At 40.7% G+C, this 20,986-nt stretch overlaps 2 protein-coding genes across 2 annotated transcripts in view; one reads left to right on the forward strand and one right to left on the reverse strand.

Annotated features, from left to right (window-relative positions):
• LOC106011458 (potassium voltage-gated channel subfamily A member 5) overlaps positions 1 to 5,676 on the forward strand; it is a 12,629-nt gene extending 6,953 nt beyond the window's left edge. The window contains exons 6-7 of the mRNA XM_013081206.1: positions 2,237 to 2,430; positions 5,064 to 5,676. Coding sequence (XP_012936660.1) covers positions 2,237 to 2,430; positions 5,064 to 5,676 — 807 coding nt within the window. The remainder of the gene's footprint in view (positions 1 to 2,236; positions 2,431 to 5,063) is intronic.
• Positions 5,677 to 16,163: 10,487 nt separating this feature from the next.
• Positions 16,164 to 20,986, reverse strand: part of LOC101860162 (collagen alpha-6(VI) chain) — a gene marked incomplete at its 5' end in the record, with an annotated part of 8,412 nt that continues 3,589 nt past the window's right edge. Inside the window, 5 exon segments of the mRNA XM_005096132.3 lie at positions 16,164 to 16,368; positions 17,555 to 17,701; positions 18,017 to 18,080; positions 18,538 to 18,635; positions 19,345 to 19,427. Of these exon segments, the coding sequence (XP_005096189.2) occupies positions 16,331 to 16,368; positions 17,555 to 17,701; positions 18,017 to 18,080; positions 18,538 to 18,635; positions 19,345 to 19,427 (430 nt within the window).

Raw genomic sequence — 20,986 nt, forward strand, 5'->3', positions numbered from 1 at the left:
GGGGGGTTGGGGTTGGGGTGGGATGAGGGGTGATCTTTATGTAGTCGTGGGAGCTGTTTTGTTTGGTTATGGTTGTTGTTATGTTTAAGGGTTTTTAAATGTTTTGTTTTTGTTTGGTTGTTGTTGTTTTTAGCGCAAAAACTCTGCGACGAATTAGATCTGCTGACTCGGTCAAAGCAGCCTTCAAAGAGGTCATTTGGTGCATGCATCGGTAAGATCGATTATAGCAACTTGAAACTGGATACGGTAGGTTAATTATTTTCCCCACTAGAGTGCGTGCGCGGAACTGAGAGAGGAAATAGAGCTTGAGTCGACGATGTGTTCATCCGAGAAAAATTAATCATTATTAGTTCTTCGTTCTTCAATTTACATTCATCTTGTAAGAAATTCTTATGTCGAAGAAGTCGTTACAAACAAAAAAAGAGGTGGCAATTTTTTTCGATGCTGCTGCGTCGAACTATTTTTGACCCTTCATTCAAGCTGAGGTGTTACCATTATTAACGTTTGTGCAAACATGATGAAAAATGCTCATTCGAGAGAGATTCAAATGAAGCCATAAAATGATTCCTCGCTGAAGTGTTTCCATCAGAAATGTTTGTACAAACGAAATTAAAATGTTCGTTAAATAGAGATTCAAACTTCAAACAGAGCCATAAAGTCATTCATCGCTAGGTTGTTTCCATCATTAACGTTTGTGCAAACGAAATGAAAAATGTTCATTCTAAAGGAATTCAAACAAAGCTATAGAATTTGACCCTTTTTTTCAAAAATATACAACAGCACAACTTATTTTCCCTTATTATAGACCCCTATTTTCAAAAAAAACCCAGCAGAGAATCAGTTATGGAGAACCCAAGCATGTGCATACGTCAACATCAGGGGTGAATAATGTAAAAAATCACCAGCAATCATAACAATGTATGTATAGTGGAGGGGAAGTAACTTTTGCACAAGACAATACTATTATTTCCCCTTCTCGCTACCTCTCTGATTTGAATACTCTCTGACGTGTATCGATGCAAATTTTGTTAAAGCATCCAGAACTCTAAATCTGAGCATTTAATATAATACATTTTCCCATGATGGTTTGTAAAAGGCCCACCACGACCTACGTATTTATTTGTTATTATTTTATTTCATTTATCTATTTATTCATTTATCTATTTACTCATTTATTTTATCTATTCAATGTATTGCAATTAAAGGGAGAGTACACGTTGTAGGTCCAAGTTCTTTTCTTTTCTTATTCTGTTTCTGTCTATCTGTCTGACATACTTTTACCCTTTGCGAAATGAACGTTATTATTCTAGAAGGTTTCTCTTTACTCAAGCAAATTATTCATCGATTGATTTTAGTTGTACATTAAAAATTGCATACTTACTTTGTAAGTTTGAAGCATAAGTATTCTAGTTCTATACTACCTGAAAAGGACGTTACTAAGTCAGTGCTAGCTCTACATATGTGGTGCAAACGCCGTTACATATAAACCTTACCTACAGGTGGTGCAACTAAAGAGGTAGACACCAGCTAGTTAACTCATTGACAACGGGCGTTCTGGCTATTTGACAACACATGAATATGTACTACTGTTTTTGTGGGGTATAACTTCGGTATTCAAACCGGTTTTTCGATTGATTTCCTTTATCCGAAACTTAAAAAGGCTTGCAACAATATGCGTACTATACTGGTCGGAGGGCGTCACTGGAAGGTCCTTCTTCTTTTCTTTCCCTCTTTTTTTCTGTCTATTTGTCTTATTTCTTCCCTGCACTGTAACCTGACCGTTACTGTGTCATTGTGCTTCTTTTTTACTCAAACTCAAAACTCTTTGTTCAACAAAAAAAACCGTGAGTGGTTGACGGTGCTTTGGTATGGTTTGCTCCTTCTTTCCTCTCAAACGTATGTCGTCCTGATTATTCCTCCTTCATTTGTTTGTTTGTTACTCTCTTTAACACCTCTAATCTTCGGTACTTATATGACGTGATTGTATTGCAAATGACGTAAGGTTCTTACAAAAACAAAACCTCTTTTACCACCTCTAATCGTCAGTAATTTATGGCCTAATTGTCTTAAAAGTTTCGTGAAAAAAAAATTACTAAAACAAACTAAAAACGCTTTGTTAAATGCTTACTAAAACAATTTTTAAAAACACTTTGTTAAACGCTTACTAAAACTAAACTAAGCTCAAAACTCGTTCCTCAAAAAAACAAATTTTAACCCGCTTTGTCCGTGTGCCTAGGTGATGTACCTATCCGCCCGAGCCAGTATCCGAGAGCTGTTCCTCCTGACCGTGGTGATGGGCTCGGCTGTTCTGCTGTTCGGGACGCTCATGTTCCTGGTGGAGGCGCTTCACGGCTCAATGGGCGAAACAGCCACCTTCGACAGCGTGCTGCGAGCCATGTGGTGGGCTGTCATCACCATGACCACTGTAGGGTGAGTCGTTGTATGCTTTGAAGGTGCATGTGCAAAACAATGTGGGTGGTTGGGAGGCGCCACTGGTAGATCCTATTGTTTTGGAGGAGCAAAATAACAGGGGTGGTTGGAGGGCTTCACTGGTAGGTCCTACCTGCTTTTGAAGGAACGAAATTACACGGATGGTTGAATGGCGCCACTGGTTGATCCTGAACTAATGGGGTGGTTGGATGGCGCCACCGGAGGTCCTACCTACTTTTGAAGGAACGAAACAGTGGAGTGGTTGGAAGGCGCCACTGATACGTCCTACCTACTTTTAAAGGAACAAAAAAAACACGGGTGGTTGAAGGGCGATACTAGTAGTTTCTATTTTTTAAAAGAACGAAATGAGACGGGTGGTTGGAAGGCACCGCTTGTAGGTCCTGTTTTTGTTTTTTTGAAAGAGCAAAATAACAGAGGTGGTTGGAGGGCGCCACTAGTAGGTCCTACTTCTGTTGTTTCTGTCTGGTCCATAGTCCAGAATGATGCAACTGAGCTCACGGAGCACCCAGGCGCCACTGAAAGGACCATTGTGCCGACTGGGGAGGGGGGCGTAAAACGCCTACATTTTGAAAAAGGGACCTACTTCTTGTCTTTCCCCTGACTTTTTTAAAATTCTTTTTTCAAGCACAAGATGACCATTATCGTGACGATGTGCTTCTCTTTACGGCAACTTAATTAAACAGTAACGCACCAATGTATCTCACCCAATGCTTTTTTTACTCCTACCTCGGATGTTTTGGGAAATTAACAATATGACCATGATAATGAAAATGACAGTCTTGATTTATCTGGTAGGGAAACACTTGTCTTGGTCGTATACAATGGTAGGGGTGTTATAATGTCCATGTGCACTCACACATGCACACAACAAAGGCAGCCGGGAGTATAATATACTTCCTAGTCTCGGATGATTGCGGTACGGTTGACCTTGACCCAATTAGATCGAATCCCTTACAGGGTATTTTTGCTCCATGGACCTGGGGTTGAATCAGCCAGCCCCAAAAGCCTATAACACCAAATACTAGGGCTGTAGAGGAAGAGGTAGGCCACGCGAAAGATGGATTGAGGGAGTCATGGGAACCCTGAGAAATTACAACATCCCAAAAGAAAGAGCTGCCCTATCATAAAAACTGCATCTCCCCCTCGACGCTTAGGGGTAATAGTGGATGAAAAAGTAATAGTAAAAGTAAGAGCCTGGGTTGTTTGGAGAGTTTTCCAGTCTCTCCACCCACATGTCCCTGTACTATCGGAGATGGACGTTTGATACAAAAAAATCTGATCTCATAGATGAACTTACGATGTTGAAAGAGGCGTTACATTCCCATCATGCCATATCATACCGACACCAATGTGACAGTCCTTTCGGAGAAGGGCGTTAGACTCCGAGGTCTTACCTCCTAAATAGTCTAATAGTGTTGATAGGGGAGTTAAAAAATACACCATTTCATTACTTTTTTATGTACCATTGTGATGTGTACACGTATTTAGACCGTCGTCTGTGGTGTAGCTTTGAGATGTTTTCCCGTTGCAAGCAGTAGAGACCCGATTTCTGTTCCAGCGTGGGGAGAATTTTTATCGAGTATTTTGGTCTTTCTGTTGGGACGTCGTATCCTTCTCAGCCTTGTTTGGGCATGGCAGGAATGGTCGAAGCGCGCCCCCCTAAATGATCTAAACTGGGCCCTTTGGGGCGTAAAACACATGTATTAAAAGTAACCGCACATGTGTAGTCGGATCGGGTCCAGAAATCAGACTGGTAAGTCCACTCTCATCACACGCAAATCGATATGGTTGAACAGTAAGACTGTTATGATAGGTGCTCTCCTGCAGAATTTCTCCACAGTGACTACATGTACATATTCATAGACACTCATCTTTGTCAAAGTATGATCATGGATGGTCGTAGGTCGCCGATGGTGGTTCTAACTCCTTTGCTTTACCTCTATTTTTTTCTCTGTCTGTTTTGATTTTTACCAGCTCTAAATGGTCCTTTTTGTCCCAATGTAGATCTATTTCTATTTACTCAGAAGAAAATAATAATGCACAATGTACGTAGTGTTGAATGGTAACTGCGCCTTTATTCTGAGAGGATTCTAATTGTGGAGAAACCATACGAATATAGTTATCATTATTATTGAGGCAACAGTCATCTGTTCGCTATTTTTGTCAAATAATGTGGAGTCCGGTTAGATTTAAATACAATGTATACTGGATTGCCGGATTTTTTAAAGTTTAGCCGTGTTTTCGGTTTAGATAGGTTGTTCCAATAAGGAGAAAAACAATGTGAATTATATAGTTTTCTTTTCGTTTACCACTATTTTTGGATTAAATGGTTTTGGTTTAAGCGGAATGATTTGTCTTTTTCTATCATAGAAGGCATTCCTCCTGAATTGAACCTGCAATTGGTACTAAAACAAGCACATGAAATTTGTTCATGGCCAATAGAATCACAGAGAAGTACATGTATACTCAACGTGGTAACCACAATCACGCAGATCTCACTAAAACGTGGAGATTTGGAATAAGTGTACATCCTTTTCTGAAATAACCAACAGTGTTTATGGAGTGATAAAACGTGCGATACTCAAACCATCTTTTCCCTCGTGTGTTGGCAGGTATGGAGACTACTACCCTACCACGCCTGCCGGCTACGTCGTCGGGACCATCTGCGCTCTCACTGGCTTGCTGCTCGTCGCTATGCCCATCGCCATTATTGCCAGCAACTTCTCCGACTTCTACGACAATATGACGTCACGGGACCAGTACATGCGCAGACAAGCCCTTGCCAAGAAGGTGCTCTGTTGCACTTCAGGCGGTTGCAAAACGCACGGCGGAGTTGAAACGAGTGACTCTGATGGCGCTGGCAGTGGAGAGCTTGTAGGGAAGGAGGGAAAGTCTGGACCGTTCACAATCTCTTCAGAACTTGATATCCTATCCACTGATATGTGGACACAACCTGATGTGAAAGCTAAAAAGACTGAAAATGCAGGCTTAAAATCCGAGCAGAAGAAGGGAAATGATAAATTGCAGGATAACAACAATATAGATTTGATCTTAGACGATATTGATCAGGAGATCGACGATTCTAAGCCAACAGTTAAAGAAACTCGGGCTACGACAAGCCATAGTTCTTTGCAGCAAGGAAAAAACAGAACTTCACGCAGAGGTGCAAATGTTAATGCCTCAAAAGAAATGCAATCGAAACATAAAGTGCATCCTATTGCGTGATAGCTACTATCCAACCAAAACAAGATTTGTCTTTCTGTCGATCAAATGGTGGCTGTAAGTCGCCACCGACGGTTTCTACTTGTTTGCCATCCTCCTACTTTTTTGCTATCCTGCGCCGTGCGTTTTGCAACCGCCTGCGGGTATATTCAACTTTCCCTGCACTACTGGCGTAACTAGGTCGAAGTGCTTCTCTTCACTCGGATAAACCAACTCCCTGTGTTTTGACGGATACATCTTTAGTGGTGTAATGGTATTGGTTCTTTGCTTTGCTCGCAAAAGACACGAGTTCGAATCACGCGAGAGGAAGTTTGTTGTGTTGAGTCGCATAGTCTTTCAGCTAAATTCATATTTTATATCATTCTGCCAGTGTTGCTTCTGACAGACTTGGTCGATACATCCCGCCTCCATGCGCAATAACCGTGTATGGAGACATGAGACATTAATATGCATTATAATATGACTGAGATCGTGCCAGTAAATCGAAGCAAGTAGACAGTTAACGATCATGTTTGAGTACTTGTGGTAGTGTGTGCCGTGCCTCTATATTGTATTGTTTGTTTTGTTTGTTTTTGTAAAGTGTTTTACGGCGCTCGCAACTGCATATGAGCGCGCGGGACACACTTAATATTTTCAGTTGGTAGGAAATTTTGAATTTTGCCCGGGTGGCGGCCGAAGCTTACTCTTATCGATTTTAGACCACCAAGGGATCCTTAACGTGCGCAACTTGCACACGGGCCCTCCGAGATTTTTCGCCCTTGTCCGAGAAGGCTAGGTGTAGATCTTTCCTACCAGAAGATCAGGGATGTGGCAGAAAGACAGCAGTAAGGAGGAGCCAAGGAGTAGCAGTAGAAAGGCTGCAGAAAGAGTCAGGAGCCCAGAGGAGGGGGCAAAGGAGGTGAGGGGGTGGGGGCAGAAAGTGGAAATGAAAGCAGACAACAGAACATTGCTAGAGAGCAGGAAAGGAGGTGAAAGGAGACAATTTTAGAGAAGAACATTTTTCGGTCGCTACCCGGATTCGAACCCGGGACCTTTGAATGAGAAGCCAACACCTTAACCTCTAGGCCACGAGAGCCCCCCTCTGTATTGTTTGGAAGAAGAAGAAGAAGAAGAAGAAGAAGAAGAAGAAGAAGAAGAAGAAGAAGAAATCATAAAAATAATACTAATCATAATCATAATAATAATAATCACAATAATCATAAATAATATCATAATTATAGATCGTCCGTCAATGTCTGAAGATGACGGATGCATTTGCAGAGGAGACTATTTCTGGAAAGAGAAATAGAAGAAATGTTTCAATCTGACCATTTTTGACAGTCCTGCTTTCCCTCTTTCTCTCTTTCTCTATCTATCTATCTATCTATCTATCTATCTATCTATCTATCTATCTATCTATCTATCTATCTATCTATCTCTGTCTCTCCCTCATTCTCTCTTTGTTTCTCTCTTTCTCTCTCTCTCCCTCATGCTCTCTTGCTCTCTCTCTCTCTCTCTCTCTCTCTCTCTCTCTCTCTCTCTTTATCTCTTTGTATGTGTGTTTGTGTGTGTGTGTGTGTGTGTGTGTGTGTTTGTGTGTGTGTGTGGTTGTTTTTTTGTGTGTTTGTGTGTGTGTGTGTGTGTGTGTGTGTGTGTGTGTGTGTGTGTGTGTGTGTGTGTGTGTGTGTGTGACAGTTAGGGTGTAACATTGTGCATCCTGTTGCAGAAAACTAACGGCATCGATAATTAAGTCTTTGGATTAATTAAATTGCCTTTCCTTGCGTCGCACACTCACTGCAAATGAAATTTTAATATAAAATGCATAAGGGTGTATCAGTGCTTGTCTGCAAATGCAAATGATTGGATGGCACCACTTGTAAGTGTTACTATTTTTTCCCTTTTTTTTTTTTTACTCTTCTTCCGATGTTTATGCCTATCAGCCTTGCTTTTGCTTAGCACTAAATGTCCGTTATTGAGTCAATGTTCTTCTTTTTTTTTTAACAAAAATAAACAAAAACAAGCGCGACTTACTAGATCTATGTGATTATGAATGGGTGTGTGATTGGAGGTGATACTGGTAGGCCCTGCTTCTTATTTTCAGCCGGTAATTCGAAGTATATTGGTAGGTTCCGTTATAATAAGTGCACACTGCCAAAATTACTTGGTCGATTTCCTTCGAATTGAATCGGGGCTAGCCAGATTGTCTTCCATGGAGGGGCAAAAACTACGGTTGTGGCACAGTTCGAACGAATTCGATCGTGACCTTCAAAAAAGAAACATGTTTGTTTTATAAGGTGGCGAGCAGAAGGATCGGATGTGTACTGCGAGCGTGCGGAACGCGATATGGGGGCAGTGTAGCTTTAAAGTAGCTGATACTGATAGTTCTAGTTCTAGAAAGCTATCGACATCCCCCATGTCTATAGGATGTGCTGAGAACCTCAGCAGAACAATCGAGCTATGCGGCTGTTGGCACTTGAAGCCGTTATGGAAGGAAATGGCTGGGTTGTGAACTATAACACCACCGCATGCCTGTCCAAGTATTCTCTTGTCTGTCAAATTTGACACAACAAGGGATGAATCTATACGTTATTCCCAGTGCCCATTGGCACGAACGGTTCGGTTTGGTTTGATTAGGTAGGCGTGGCTAGCCAGATTGAGGGCGCAAAGCAATCATTCTGATGCAAACCGATCCCCCATTGGGCACGAGGTATATATAATGTGTACTGAAACTGCCAAATCGACCGGATTCAATCCGACTCGGGATCCGCAATAGGCACCCGGTATAACAAAGCGGTACTGCCGGACCTCCACTACAATGCTGTACTTTTGGGTCACGACGTGGTGGAATCGGGCGCTCGTAAAATATTGGACATGTTGAGCTATTGGTATAATCTTAAAGCCTGTTCATTTGCCTTGCCTTGGAGGAAAAAATACCCGTCTATCTTGAATAGAAATCAAGATATTTGCGATTGAAATAAGTGGGGGTTGCCTGTTTTCAATGGTTAAATTAGCCAGAAAATGGCAGCCAAAATTTGGTAATTTCAATGGGTTGAGGGTAATTGAAAACTGAATATGTTCTTATTTTGTGCCTTTAATCAACATTATCCAATATAATTCACATGGAAGTGCGTTGATGTTATATGGACGTATAAAGTGTTGAGCCAAAAAAGAATTCGGTAAAAATTTCCAAACTGGCGGGAATTTGCCTGTCTCTTTGATTTCATTATTTTGACGAGCGCTTGATTTCACCACAATGCTCTACTTTTACTAAGCATGTAATGTAATGCTCATAGCCTGGTTTTATGCTCTGTGTGACAATACTTGTACTTCAACGCTGCACAATCTCGCTCATTGATTTAGAGTTAAGCTTCCGCCACCAAAGACGAGACAGCGATTTCTCAGGTGCCTGTCGAATAGCTATTTTGCTTTACCTCTTTAAGACCAACCAAGAACAACCCTTCACCTTTTTGGTTGTCCTGACTCCAGCTTTGAAATCTTTAATTGGTATATTGGTATTACTGCTGACAATTAAAACTATTACATTCCGTGTATATGTGCAAGCTTCCCAAATTTGAATTAAAAAATTATTTATATTACTTTTATTTGCTTTCGAGTTGGAACGTTTTTGGTTCAAGATAGCGGGGGTCTGGGGGCACCACTGATTTGACGTTCTTCTTTTCTATCCCTCTTCTGTTTCTGTCGGTTCGTCCTGCTTTTTCCCCCATAACAAGATTACCGTTATTGTGTCGATGTGCTTTTCTTTGTTCAATTAAACAAATCAAACATGGTTCTATCACATACAAAATGAACTGTAAAGTTGACAAAGTGGAAGTTCTAAGGACATGAGAAACTCTTGTTGTTGTTTTGTTGTTGTTGTTTTTTTTTGGGGGGGGTAAATTGTATCGATTCAATGCCCCTTTCAACACTGTAGAGTTATTCAAGAGGCAGGGCCTCCAACTGTGACGTCCACCTCCGACAGTATCAAAATGAAAGGATGGCGTCATAAAAACTCTTCAAAATAACTCAAATAACCAAAGTTCAGAACGCCCAATGAAGGATTCGAACCAGAACCAGGGCCATCCACTCTGTAGTCCAGCACGATACCAACTGAAAAATCGGTGCTCCCAACTGACAGCTGATCACCTAGCAGCTTTGACCAAATACTTGTTGGCCCTTCCCTCTTTTCTCTCCCTCTGTTGTTTCTGACCGCTTGACTTGCTTCTCCTGGCACTATTCGACCATTATCGTGCCACTTGATTCTCCTTACTCAAAACCTACAAACAAAATACTTGTTGCTAGTAGCGTGGAGACAAAAGGCGCTTGAGACTTAAACACTGACAGACAATGACAAGAGGCACCTCTTTATAATGAAAATATCGTGCTCCACATTCTCTACCTCTGACTGTTTGCCTTGATTTTCCTGTCACTATTTTGATCATTGTCACGTCAATATATTCTCTTTCTATAAAAAGAACTGAACAAACAAACAAAAAGCACTCGTGGAGAGGTAGCATCGTGACCAAAAGGCACTTGAGGCGTTAAACATTTACAGACAATGACAGAAGGGACCCCTTAATAATGAAAATACTCATGGTGGGCTCTACCATTTTTCTTAACTTTTATTTTTCGACAGTCTATCCTGCTTTTACACCGGTGTCTGTGGTGTAGTAGTAAGGCACTTTGCTGTCGTACAATAAATACACGAGTTTGATTCTCGTCTGGGAGAATTTTTATCCAGAATCTCCGTCCCTGTGCTGGGATGTGGCATCCCTTTCAGCCCGGGTCGACCTTGTCAGGGTCAAAGCAGATTGCCTTCTTTTTCTATTCTAAATTTTGTCATGGCATTACAAATCTATGAATACAACGTGAGAACTCTGAATGCTAGCTTTGCCTAAAAAGTAGATGTTGAATAAAATTAATATGTATGGTGCTTGTGATTTTGAACATGAAATGCCGTGCACCTATAACAGAAGTGAAAGAAAATATTCTAAAATAGTTATGTCCTTCTATGAGAGTAAGTGACCTGTATCAGGGTACATTAAGTTTCTAACTCATTGCAAAGCCTTTCTTTGTGCTGGCGTCTGAAATGCTTCCTAGGGATGCCTTCAGCTTGACCTCGTCGATTGACTTGAAACTGCTTCCTTTGACATTAAAATGTAATCTTTTTTTCAGCGAAATGCAATGTAAAGCCAAATTTAATCCATGTGCTTTTATTGTTTTCGGTTTTGTTTTGTTTCGTTTTGTTTTTTTGTTTTGTTTTGTTTTGGGGGGTTTTTGTTGGGTTTTTTTACATTTGCTTTAGAACTTTACCGGGTGCCGTGGAGACATTTTTCAACAGGTTCGAACTAGATTTTTACCTCATGCCTCATGATCTAGCTGGATTTAAAATTAAAGTGTTTTTAAGTTAAATCTCGAGTTCAAAACAAAAAATCCCGAAATTGTTGACAGCTGAAGAGGGTCACGAATAATGTCATTTCAAATTCCACGCATCTTGTTACCATGTCACTTTTACAACAGATAGAAAGTGTTGTGTGTTACTATGAATACACTGTCGGGTGGGACGGATGTAGAGAACGGAGGGACAAAATGCCAAAAGTTGCCATTATATTCTTTAGTATTTTCTTAGAAGGGAACATTGATTGTAAGAAAGGTCTTTTTTCTGCCTTCCGGTTTTCTGCTATCTTTTCTAGTTCATAGTTTTAAATGGCAATGACTTATTCAGTGCATTTCTCTTTATCTATACAACAAAAAGAAAGTGATGGAGAAAACAAAGTATGTCTGTCGTTTCATCGAGTACATGTATATCTGTCTTTCAGCAAGAATAACCGGCAGCCTGCCTCCTAAAACGATCTAAATAGACTCAATGAGAGCGTAAATGAAAAGACAGATTATAGCTTAAACTGATTTGAACATTTCTTAGCTATTTCAACGTGTGTCTTCTCCTCATTCTGCTGCCTTTTTTTTTAATGTAGGCTTAGGTGATTTTGCCCACATAGACACAATTTAGATCATTTAGAAGCCAGGCTTTCAACCCTACCTGTCAGGACCAGCACGGGTTAAGAGGGAAACAACATCCTCATGTAAAGACCGAGATACTCGATGAAAAATTTCCCCCTCTCGGGAGTTGAAGCTGGGTCTCATGCGTGCAACAGCGAAGTACCTAACCGCTTCTCCATAGACGCCGGTATTCTGCTGCCGGAATGCAATGGAGACCACAAACACTGAAATAATATCTTCTCCTCTTTTGCACAATAGTATGAGTGCTTACAACCAGATTCAACACCGTATTCAGTTGAATTTAATTTCTGGTCTATATGTTTTATTCTACGGTGTGAAGTTCTCTTCTTTTGTTACTGCGTGGATGTTGTTTGGAATGCTATTATGGCAAATTGATCTGCCCGAGCCGATAATTGTTGTTTTTTTAATCTGACGTAGCTGTAGCGACTGAAATATTATGTACCGGCGTCTGTGACACAAAAGAATGAAATCCCATAATTTGGGATAAAGGTTAATGCTACCGAGTGTCTCTGTCTTTTTACTATGGGATTTTTGTCCCCCTCAATACAAGTTGGCTCTGACAGGAAGCGGCGAAGCAATTCACCTCGTTTAATTATCTTCACTGTTTCGCTACGAGCATTGAACAAATACAAATGTGAGGTAGCGTGGTGGTATCAGGCTCTCGTCAATTTTTGGGCATGTAGAGTTATTGGTATTATCTTAAAGCTTGTTCACTTGTCTTTATTTGGTTGAAAAAAAGATCCATTTATCTTGAATACAAGTCGAAATATTTGTGAATGAAAAAGGTGGGGGTCACCTGTTTTCAGAGGTAAAATTAGTGAGAAAATGGCCGCCAAAGATTTGTTATTTCCTTAGCTTAAGACTCCGTGATAACTGAAAATTTACATTTTTTGTGCCTTTAATCAACGTTTTTCAGAAAAATCCACACCTAAAAGAGTTCTTTAATGGGCATGAAAGGTATTGAGCTAAAAAACAAAAATTTGATAAAAATTCAGAAACCTGCGGAAAAATGCAACTTTCTTCACTTTGATTATTTTGACGAGAGCTTGATTCCACCGTGCTGCCTCACAAATAATTTAATCAATAATGTGTAGCTAATGAGGTGTCATCGACACCTCAACGGTTTCATATGTTAATAAACTTAACCTAGTGCCCAAGGATGTTACGGACCGTACAATGAACTTCATAAACCTCAGTATCAAGCAACTTGCGACCGTCACGAAAAAAGAGCTGGGAGAAGAATCGATTCCGGAACCAATTCTCGCGATGAGTGGTACCGAAGAAACGTTCCGATTTCTTTTTACCTATGCCAACGGTTATCACTTACTTAATTTATTAAAATCTTTTATTTCATCGAATTCATTTTTTTTTATGTTAGTGCCTCGCCGAGCTCTGTCGTCGACGGAATCCTGAATCACGAAGCTGTTCAGAGCCGACCAGGGAACTGGTAACTGACTAGATATTGGACTCGTCGGACGTAACCATGGACTCCCCGGTATTAATCACTACTCGCAAAAAGTGCTCATGTAGTTGTCTAGGAGTCGGACTCAACGGAAGTAATCATTACTCGTCGGAAGTAATCATGTAATTGTCAAGGGGTCGGACTCAATGGAACCAATCAGTCCTTGCTCAAGTAAATCATGTACATGTAATAGCCTTGGAATGGGAACCACCGGAAGAAATCACTGTAGTAGAAAGTAATTGGGCTCGGAATCTGCGTTTACCTTTTAAAAAACCTGAACCGCCCACAACTACACGAAACACCATTCCTGGTACAATTTGGTGAGTACCTCCTAATCAAGTAAGCTAGTTGTATTAACAAACACTACAGGCACTAACGCGAGGGGAAGAGAGGGGTTTTGACCGAAGGCGTGTCTGGCTTTTACCTCAGTCCTTGTAATTTTCTCCTATTGTCCTTCCTCCGCGTTAGAAAATTTAATGAACAAAAGAGTATTGATTTTACGCCCCCTGAAACACTGTAAGGTTATCTAAAAGGGAAGTGTTCTGTATTTAAGATTCATTTCCGATAAGACCGAATCAAGTGAGAAAACCAGTAAATTTAAGAGTTGGGACACAACGTCGCACCGAGATGACCCACGAGTCCGTGGGCTGCCCAGTTTGTCATAATTACATTTGAGTATTTGAATATTGATGGCAGTCATAATTACAGCACTTTAACACTATAGTTCTAACTTAAGTTTGTTATTCTTCACCTTCAAATTGGCGGTGTAGAGATAGTTTTAAAGTGTGGTTTGCTTCTTCTTTCCTATCAAACGTCTATCGTCCTGATCTCTCCTCCTTCTATTTTGTGTTTGTTCCTCTCTTGTAACACCTCTAATCTTCGGCACTTATATGACCTTACTGTGTTGCAAGTGCCGTAAAACTCTTTACTAAAACTAAAAGAGATAGTCCCTCTAAAATGTGTTCATTCAGCTTGTGTTGTTCAATATTTCTTCCTTGTTTGTATGCAAATCAATGCAAATTTAAATTACTCTGTAAAATTTCAACAATGAATGTCCTTTCGTTTTAAAAAAATTGAAAAATAACATTCAATTCTTATTTGAGAGTGTAAGTGATAACCTCCATCATTCAGGGCACAGTCAAGGCCTGTGACAAACTGGCATGCTTCCTTTGATGAATCCCCCGACCAGAAACCTCACGATTACAAGTCAGGTAGCCCAATCACTTGACTACCGACACAATTCCTCAGTTTTAGCCACTTTGTGTCTTTAAAAAAAACCTTAACCTCGCCTTTTCTTTAGTAGTCGACAGTGGCAATTTTCTTATTGGCCTTCAAGATATTTTGCTTAAAACATGATTAGCTCATGGCAGTTGAGTTTTATAGTAGGGGTTGAGCAGTTGAGTTTTATAGTAGGGGTTGAGCAGTTGAATTTTATAGTAGGTGTTGAGCAGTTGAGTTTTATAGTAGGGGTTGAGCAGTTGATTTTTTTTTTACTGCGGCATAGTTGACGTTCCTCCCTCTCAATCCTATATTTTTCTGTTTTCTGTTCATGACAACAAAACATATTTTTCTGTTTTTCAACTGCCATGCTGGATGGTGTTTCCTTAATCCGAGTAAACTTCACAACTTCCTTCTTGTAGTTGCTCCAGCTGCTTATCCATCTGTTTTATTTACCTTCGTTAAGCTACTACTACCTACCCCCCCCCCCCCCCCCCGGACGCCCACACACCTCTCTCTTTTAACCCCCCCCCCCCTATCGCAACCCATACTCCAAGCCAAAATAAAAGTGATTATAATTGTTTCAACTCAAGGAACAAAAGTTCTACAACATCACATTTGGGATTCGAGACAAGGTCATCCGTGCCAAAGCATAGCAAGGTATCAACAAAGCTGGCGGTGTTCCCCGGGGCCCAGGAGTTTCCATGTATAAGAGCAAATTGGAAGCAACATAAAATAGCGGGGGGGGGATTGTCTGAACCCTGGGCTGAACTAGGTGAAATGAAAGCAATAACTGAGATGTAAATGTACCGGGCTGTGGTTGTCCCTTTAAAAGTTTAATACATAAGAACGAATAAGCGTACAGGATAGATTCAATTTTCTAATGGAGATGCTAATATTCCTGCATGGGGTGGCTGTTTTCAGGAGATAAAGAAAAGAGAGATCCAGGAAGGGACTGATGGTTAACATTTAATGTTACACCCTATTAAACACTTTTTTTAAAGTTTCCAATCAGGATCGCATGATTCTGCTGCCAGTAGACTGGACTGAGAAAAAGTCAAACGCAATGGCAGCAAGAGCAAGAAAAAAGTAACAAAGAGGGTAATATTTTATATTTAGAACCCCTTCACGTATCCGGACCAGCAACCATTTCGTTTCGGCCAAGGTTGGGGACCGACTGGTCCACGGTAGTCAGAAGAAAAAGAAGGAAAAATAGGAGTAGGAGGTTTAGCCAGTTGTTAAGACTTTGCTGTGGTACGGTATGGCTAGGTATACTATGGGAAGAGGTTGGACCACCTAAGTCAACGTCTGTCTCTAATAGCAACTAAATGGGTAAACAGCTTTGAAAACTCAAAATAAAAATCAGATTTCAAGAACATCTCCTTTGAAATTGAAACCAATGCCATTCGTACAATAGTCCAGCACGATATCAACAGTTATCGGTGCTCCAGCTACAAAGAAAACTCAAAAATGCTTCATGCGAGACAGCAAATCGTCACAACGTAATCCATTTCGTTCTCAACATGGACAATCCAAACAAATGTTTTGGTACATCGTTTATTGACTGCAAGACCTCTAAAAGAAAAACATGTGGGCCAAACTAAGTTATAGAACTCAACCCATTCTTTTCAATTCAATACGTTGCTTGTCCATGCCCCAAGGTTGAGAGGAGCAAATTGACATAAAAGTGCAAAGAATAAAAAATGCAACAGACAGACAGAAACAACAAATGGAATGAAAAGAAGAAGGGCATACGTGTGGCACCCTTCAACCTCCCGCAATCGATACAAGAATACACCATCAAGGACACTTCGGGTATTCAACTTTGCTTTTTATTCCAGATCCCACTGAGTCAATACATGGTAGCAATTTCTCTAAACGCAGTAGAGCAAAGCAGACGACAACATTTACATGTCACAGCTCTCACGACCCCTTCTGTTTCTTTGTCCTTGGATCTTTTGAACGTTTACCTTGGCTTATTTATTTGGCATTGCCTTTCGCTTCAAGGCGGGTGGTGACTGTGGACAAATAAAAAGTGAGTATGGGTTGGTTTTCTTTTATGAATGGGTTTGACGACTTACCAAACACAAAAAGGTCCATTTGAAGGTGGAGAGCGTTAGCTTAAGTGGTCAGAGAAAAGAAGTGGGAAGACAGACGGGAAGAAGGAGAGACGACAGAGGCGTTACGCAAAGGTAAATGGCATGGCCGTCGTAGTGTTGAAGCTCATATTATGTGCAATTCCGAATTTACTTACTAGGCTGCGGGGTGGTACCTCCTGTTGTTGCAAGTGGGAATTATATTTCTTGTTGTGACCTTTTAATTCGCAGGAAAACGTACAGTTTTTTGTCCAATGCAATATCGGAAGGAGCGCGCAGCGAGAAACATAGAAGTCAACTCCAGTTTGTATGAGGGTGCACAATTAATTCTTAACTGTAGGAAACTCTTTACGGCTGTCCTTGATACCAAGACAGAACTTCCAATATATTGAAAGAACTGTAAAAGTACTGTAAATACTTTTAATTCACGTCTTCCTCACGCTAAATGTATCGAAAGGGGCATTAAAACTAGTACAAAAATAAATCACTTCATCTGCGTGTGTTGGACAGAAGTAACTCCCTAAGTGAGCCTTGTTTGGAGTAGACCTCAACTAGTTAAGAGGGGTTCAAATCGAAATTTAAGTTTACTGTTTCTTGATTTTAGCTGCCACGAAATGATCTTAGAATCAACAGATCATCATCATCATCATCTGAGCATGCCACATGCAGAATCTCTTCCATATTTTAGCCAAGCCTGAGGCAGCCTTTCACTTGCAATAAAGTTTCACTATTTCCGCCTCTACTATGTTAAGAGGGGTTCATAAACAAAAGGCAAAGGCACTGCTTCTCAAACTAGACTATAATTGAAGGGGCTTTTAAACAAACGTACTGCTTCTCTACTTTAAAAAGAGCTTCTAAATAAATTCAATCTCACTGCTCCATAATATAAATCATTTTGGTTTGGTCAGAGTTTTTCGGCGCTTGCTATTACATAATAAGGTCTATGGGCGCGCAAAACCCAAGTGGTTTATTTTCATGTTAGTTCATAGCTTAAATTGTTTACCGAGGAGCTTACAGACAAAGAACGGTAAATAAACAAAAAACTCAAATTCACATTTTCCTTCCCTAAACGTCGTCGAAAGTGGATTAAAAACAATTACAAACTTACTGCCCGAACATGTGATGTGCAGAAGTTCTTCCCTGATGGAGTCCAGTTTGGAGTAGTCCTCTGCCAGCAGTACATGGCTGGGGTCTCCGGCGATAGAGTTGAGCTCTGCCTCATCCAGAGTGCCGTGGGCGTGGCTGTTCAGTTTGCCTGTGGGAATGGTTGGAAATGTTTTAAGCCAATTTCCACACAATGTAGATCATTTACGAGTGCATGCAGAGAATAAGGACAGTGGATTTGGCTGTTTGAACTTGTATTTGTGCAGCCGTGGGGGTATAATACTGTGATGTGCTGTGCGGAGGTATTTTTGAAGTATTGTATCCTGTGAAAAGATATAACATGGCGTGGCATGGCGTGGTGTGGTGTTGAACTAAAAAGGCGACAAAAGTACCGTGCGGTTTCTGGAAGCAACGACAGCATTGATCAGACTCATTAAAAATATTTCGACGGCGAGAACCTACTCACCTACACCAACTGCAAACATGATGGCTCCAGCATCACGTGCTCTCTGGGCAGCCGTGGCAGTTTTCTGGGGAGTGAGTGAAAGCAACTGTTAAATAGTAGTTCCATAGTGAATTTTTTACTGCAGAGGGAAAAAGCCAACATTGTAGGTATGTGTGTAGATAATACATGTAATAATGTTATATGTATTTATGTGTACGTGTGCATGTGACTGAACATGTGTACGTATGACCATTATGTTTCATTGTGGTGTGGTGTGGCGTGGCGTGGTGTGGCGTGGTGTGGCGTGGTGTGGCGTGGCATGGCGTGGTGTCGTGTGGTGTCGTGTTGTGTAGATAATATGGTGTGGTGTGGTGTAGTTTTGAGGGGTGTGCTGTGCTGTGCTTGCTGTGCTGTGCTGTGCTGTGCTGTAATTTCGTTTGAGAGAGTACGATAGTATGGTGCTGTATGGTGTTGTGTGCTATGGTTGAGTGTAGTATGATGTGTCGAGTACATAAAATATAATATTTCTACTTCAGACTCACGTCAGGTTCTTGTGACTCCCCGTCGGTGATGACGATACCAATGTGAGCGGCGTGCTCCCGGGTATGGGGCAGGAAATGGTCAACCATGTAGTCAATGCCTGAAAAAAAATTACCAATCGCGCATAGAAATCGTGTGTTTGTTATATAGCCAAGAAAGTTACAGTTCATTTCAAACGCCCGGACGAACGTGTGTTCAAGCTCACAGTTTGTATTTGAGCCGTGTATGTTAAAGAGAATACTACACACCAAACTTAGAATCTGTATTTATCCCAAAAAGTGTAAAGCTCACGTATTCCTTCAAAAATTTATTACAGACTTATCATTTCTGAATTTCGGACCATGGTTTAGTCTGCCGTGCTCCTTTTTTTTATACAGTTTCCAAATTGTTGTCCAATTATTATTCACACAGCTTGTTTCCTTGTAACTGATGTATAATGTGTAAAAGTTTATGAGCGTGATAGCCGCAAATAACGTTTTTGCCAATTTTTGAAGAAGTGGTGTGTGTGATGAGGAGGATGGGTGCACTTTGAATTTCTCAGGAAAGCAACCGTTGAATCATGAGCTCCTCATTGTGTAACCTTAAGAATTCTGTTAGGTTGTCATCCGCAGGTACAAGAAAGAGAAACATTTCTTGAGGTCTTCTTACACAAGACAATGAAGCTTATTCTAATGACTTTGATCACTCCCCATGATTCCATCCACCCGGGTGCATCCTGCTATCATTTCCAAAAACAACAGGCGCTGCCTTCTTGGGTTGTTTAAGAATAATGTGGATTTGTTCGAGAATTATTTTTTTCAATGACATACCCAGCCCAGTCTCGGTACGTGTGCCGTGTTCCCACTTGAGGTTGAGAATGGCGTCTAGGGTGTCCTTCTCGTCGTCGTAAGCGCTGGAAAAAAAAGATAAATGGCAAACTGATGGGGCAAGAAAAGGGTGGAAGGTATGAATACAGAAAAAGATACGGACGAACTAAAACGTCGTTGATCCCAACAGAATCCTTGATTTCATAAAGGCCTTTATGGAAAATTGTAAATTCAGTTATTTTGATTTTAAGCAGGTTATCATTTTTAGATTGCTATTTGACCTCAAGTTTTTAACATTTTAAAATCTGATCGTTGGCTCGAGCCAAGCCATGCAGTTAACTGTTGTGAATGTAAACAACTAGTGTTTCGCGTGCTCCTATGGCCTTATGCAGTTGCGAGCGCCGTAAAACTCTTACTAAAACTAAAAGATCACTTCTTGCCTTTTGCTCAACCAAAGGCAGAGAGCCACATTCCAACCTGTATGAGAATATGTATTTGGTTTATCATCCCATTCACGGTAGCTCATAGAAATGACTTGTGTCCTGTCGTTTCCAATGAGAGTTTTGTTGGGGATTTTTTGTTGTTGAGGGGGGGGGGGGTCTTTTTATGGTGGGTTTGTTTTGTTTTTTTTTTGGGGGGGGGTAATTATTATTTTTTAAGAATAACCTTACCGGCGTCTGTGGTGTGATGGGTAGGCACTTTATCGTCGAACACAGAAGACCCGAGTTGGAGAATTTTTATCAAGTACCTCAGCCTTTCGTCTGGGACATTGTATTCCTCCCAACACGGGTTGGACCTTATAAGCAGGGTCGACGCCCGCTTCCCAAATGATCTAAATTGTGTCGATGGGGACGTAAATACACGTTCATTTTAAAAATAAAAAACGATCTTTACCCGTACTATTTCTTGTCGAGCGTCACTCTGTAAAAAAACAACACCCCACAAGCACAATAGTTTTATAGACGTTGCCATTAGCACTCTAGAACCTTTTAATGATTCCTTTAATTAAAATGTACTTTTTATATCTCAAAAAGAGCGTAGGCGGTTAACGGATTCTGTAGAGTGGCTTGCTTCTTCTGTTGTTTTTTTTAATCAAACATCGATCGTCCTTATCTCTCCTCCTTCTTGTCTCAATTGACTACTTTCTAGTAACACCTCTAATCTTCGGCATTTATATGACCTAATTTGTTTTGCGAGTACCATTAAAAGCACATAGAGCAGTACATCCTTTTGCAGTACATAATACAGTCAAACCAGCTCTTACCATCACCTATCCAAGACAATCAGTATTGTGTAAGCGACCACTCGTCAATTTTCTCCTTGCATTAAAAAAAAATTATATAGGCACTTTCATAACAAAACGTCTGCTTAAGATGGCCACTTTTCTCTTCGACGTTGGACGGACGTCTTGGACAGATACGGCTGTATAATTGGACTCTTTATGACCCTGGGCTTGGAATTTGATTTTTTTTTAAATTTTGACAATGACAATGACAATCTTTATTCATCTCGTAGGGAGAAATTTGTCTTGGTCGTTAACAATGGCAGTAGACGTTACAAAAGTTAGACTTAAAGGTGCACTCACGCAAACGCACAAGACAGGACATTAGGCCAAGTAAAAACAATATGTCTCACGTGCTGGGAC

This window comes from Aplysia californica, unplaced genomic scaffold (genome assembly GCF_000002075.1).
Source record: "Aplysia californica isolate F4 #8 unplaced genomic scaffold, AplCal3.0 scaffold00121, whole genome shotgun sequence".
Classification (NCBI taxonomy): domain Eukaryota; kingdom Metazoa; phylum Mollusca; class Gastropoda; order Aplysiida; family Aplysiidae; genus Aplysia; species Aplysia californica.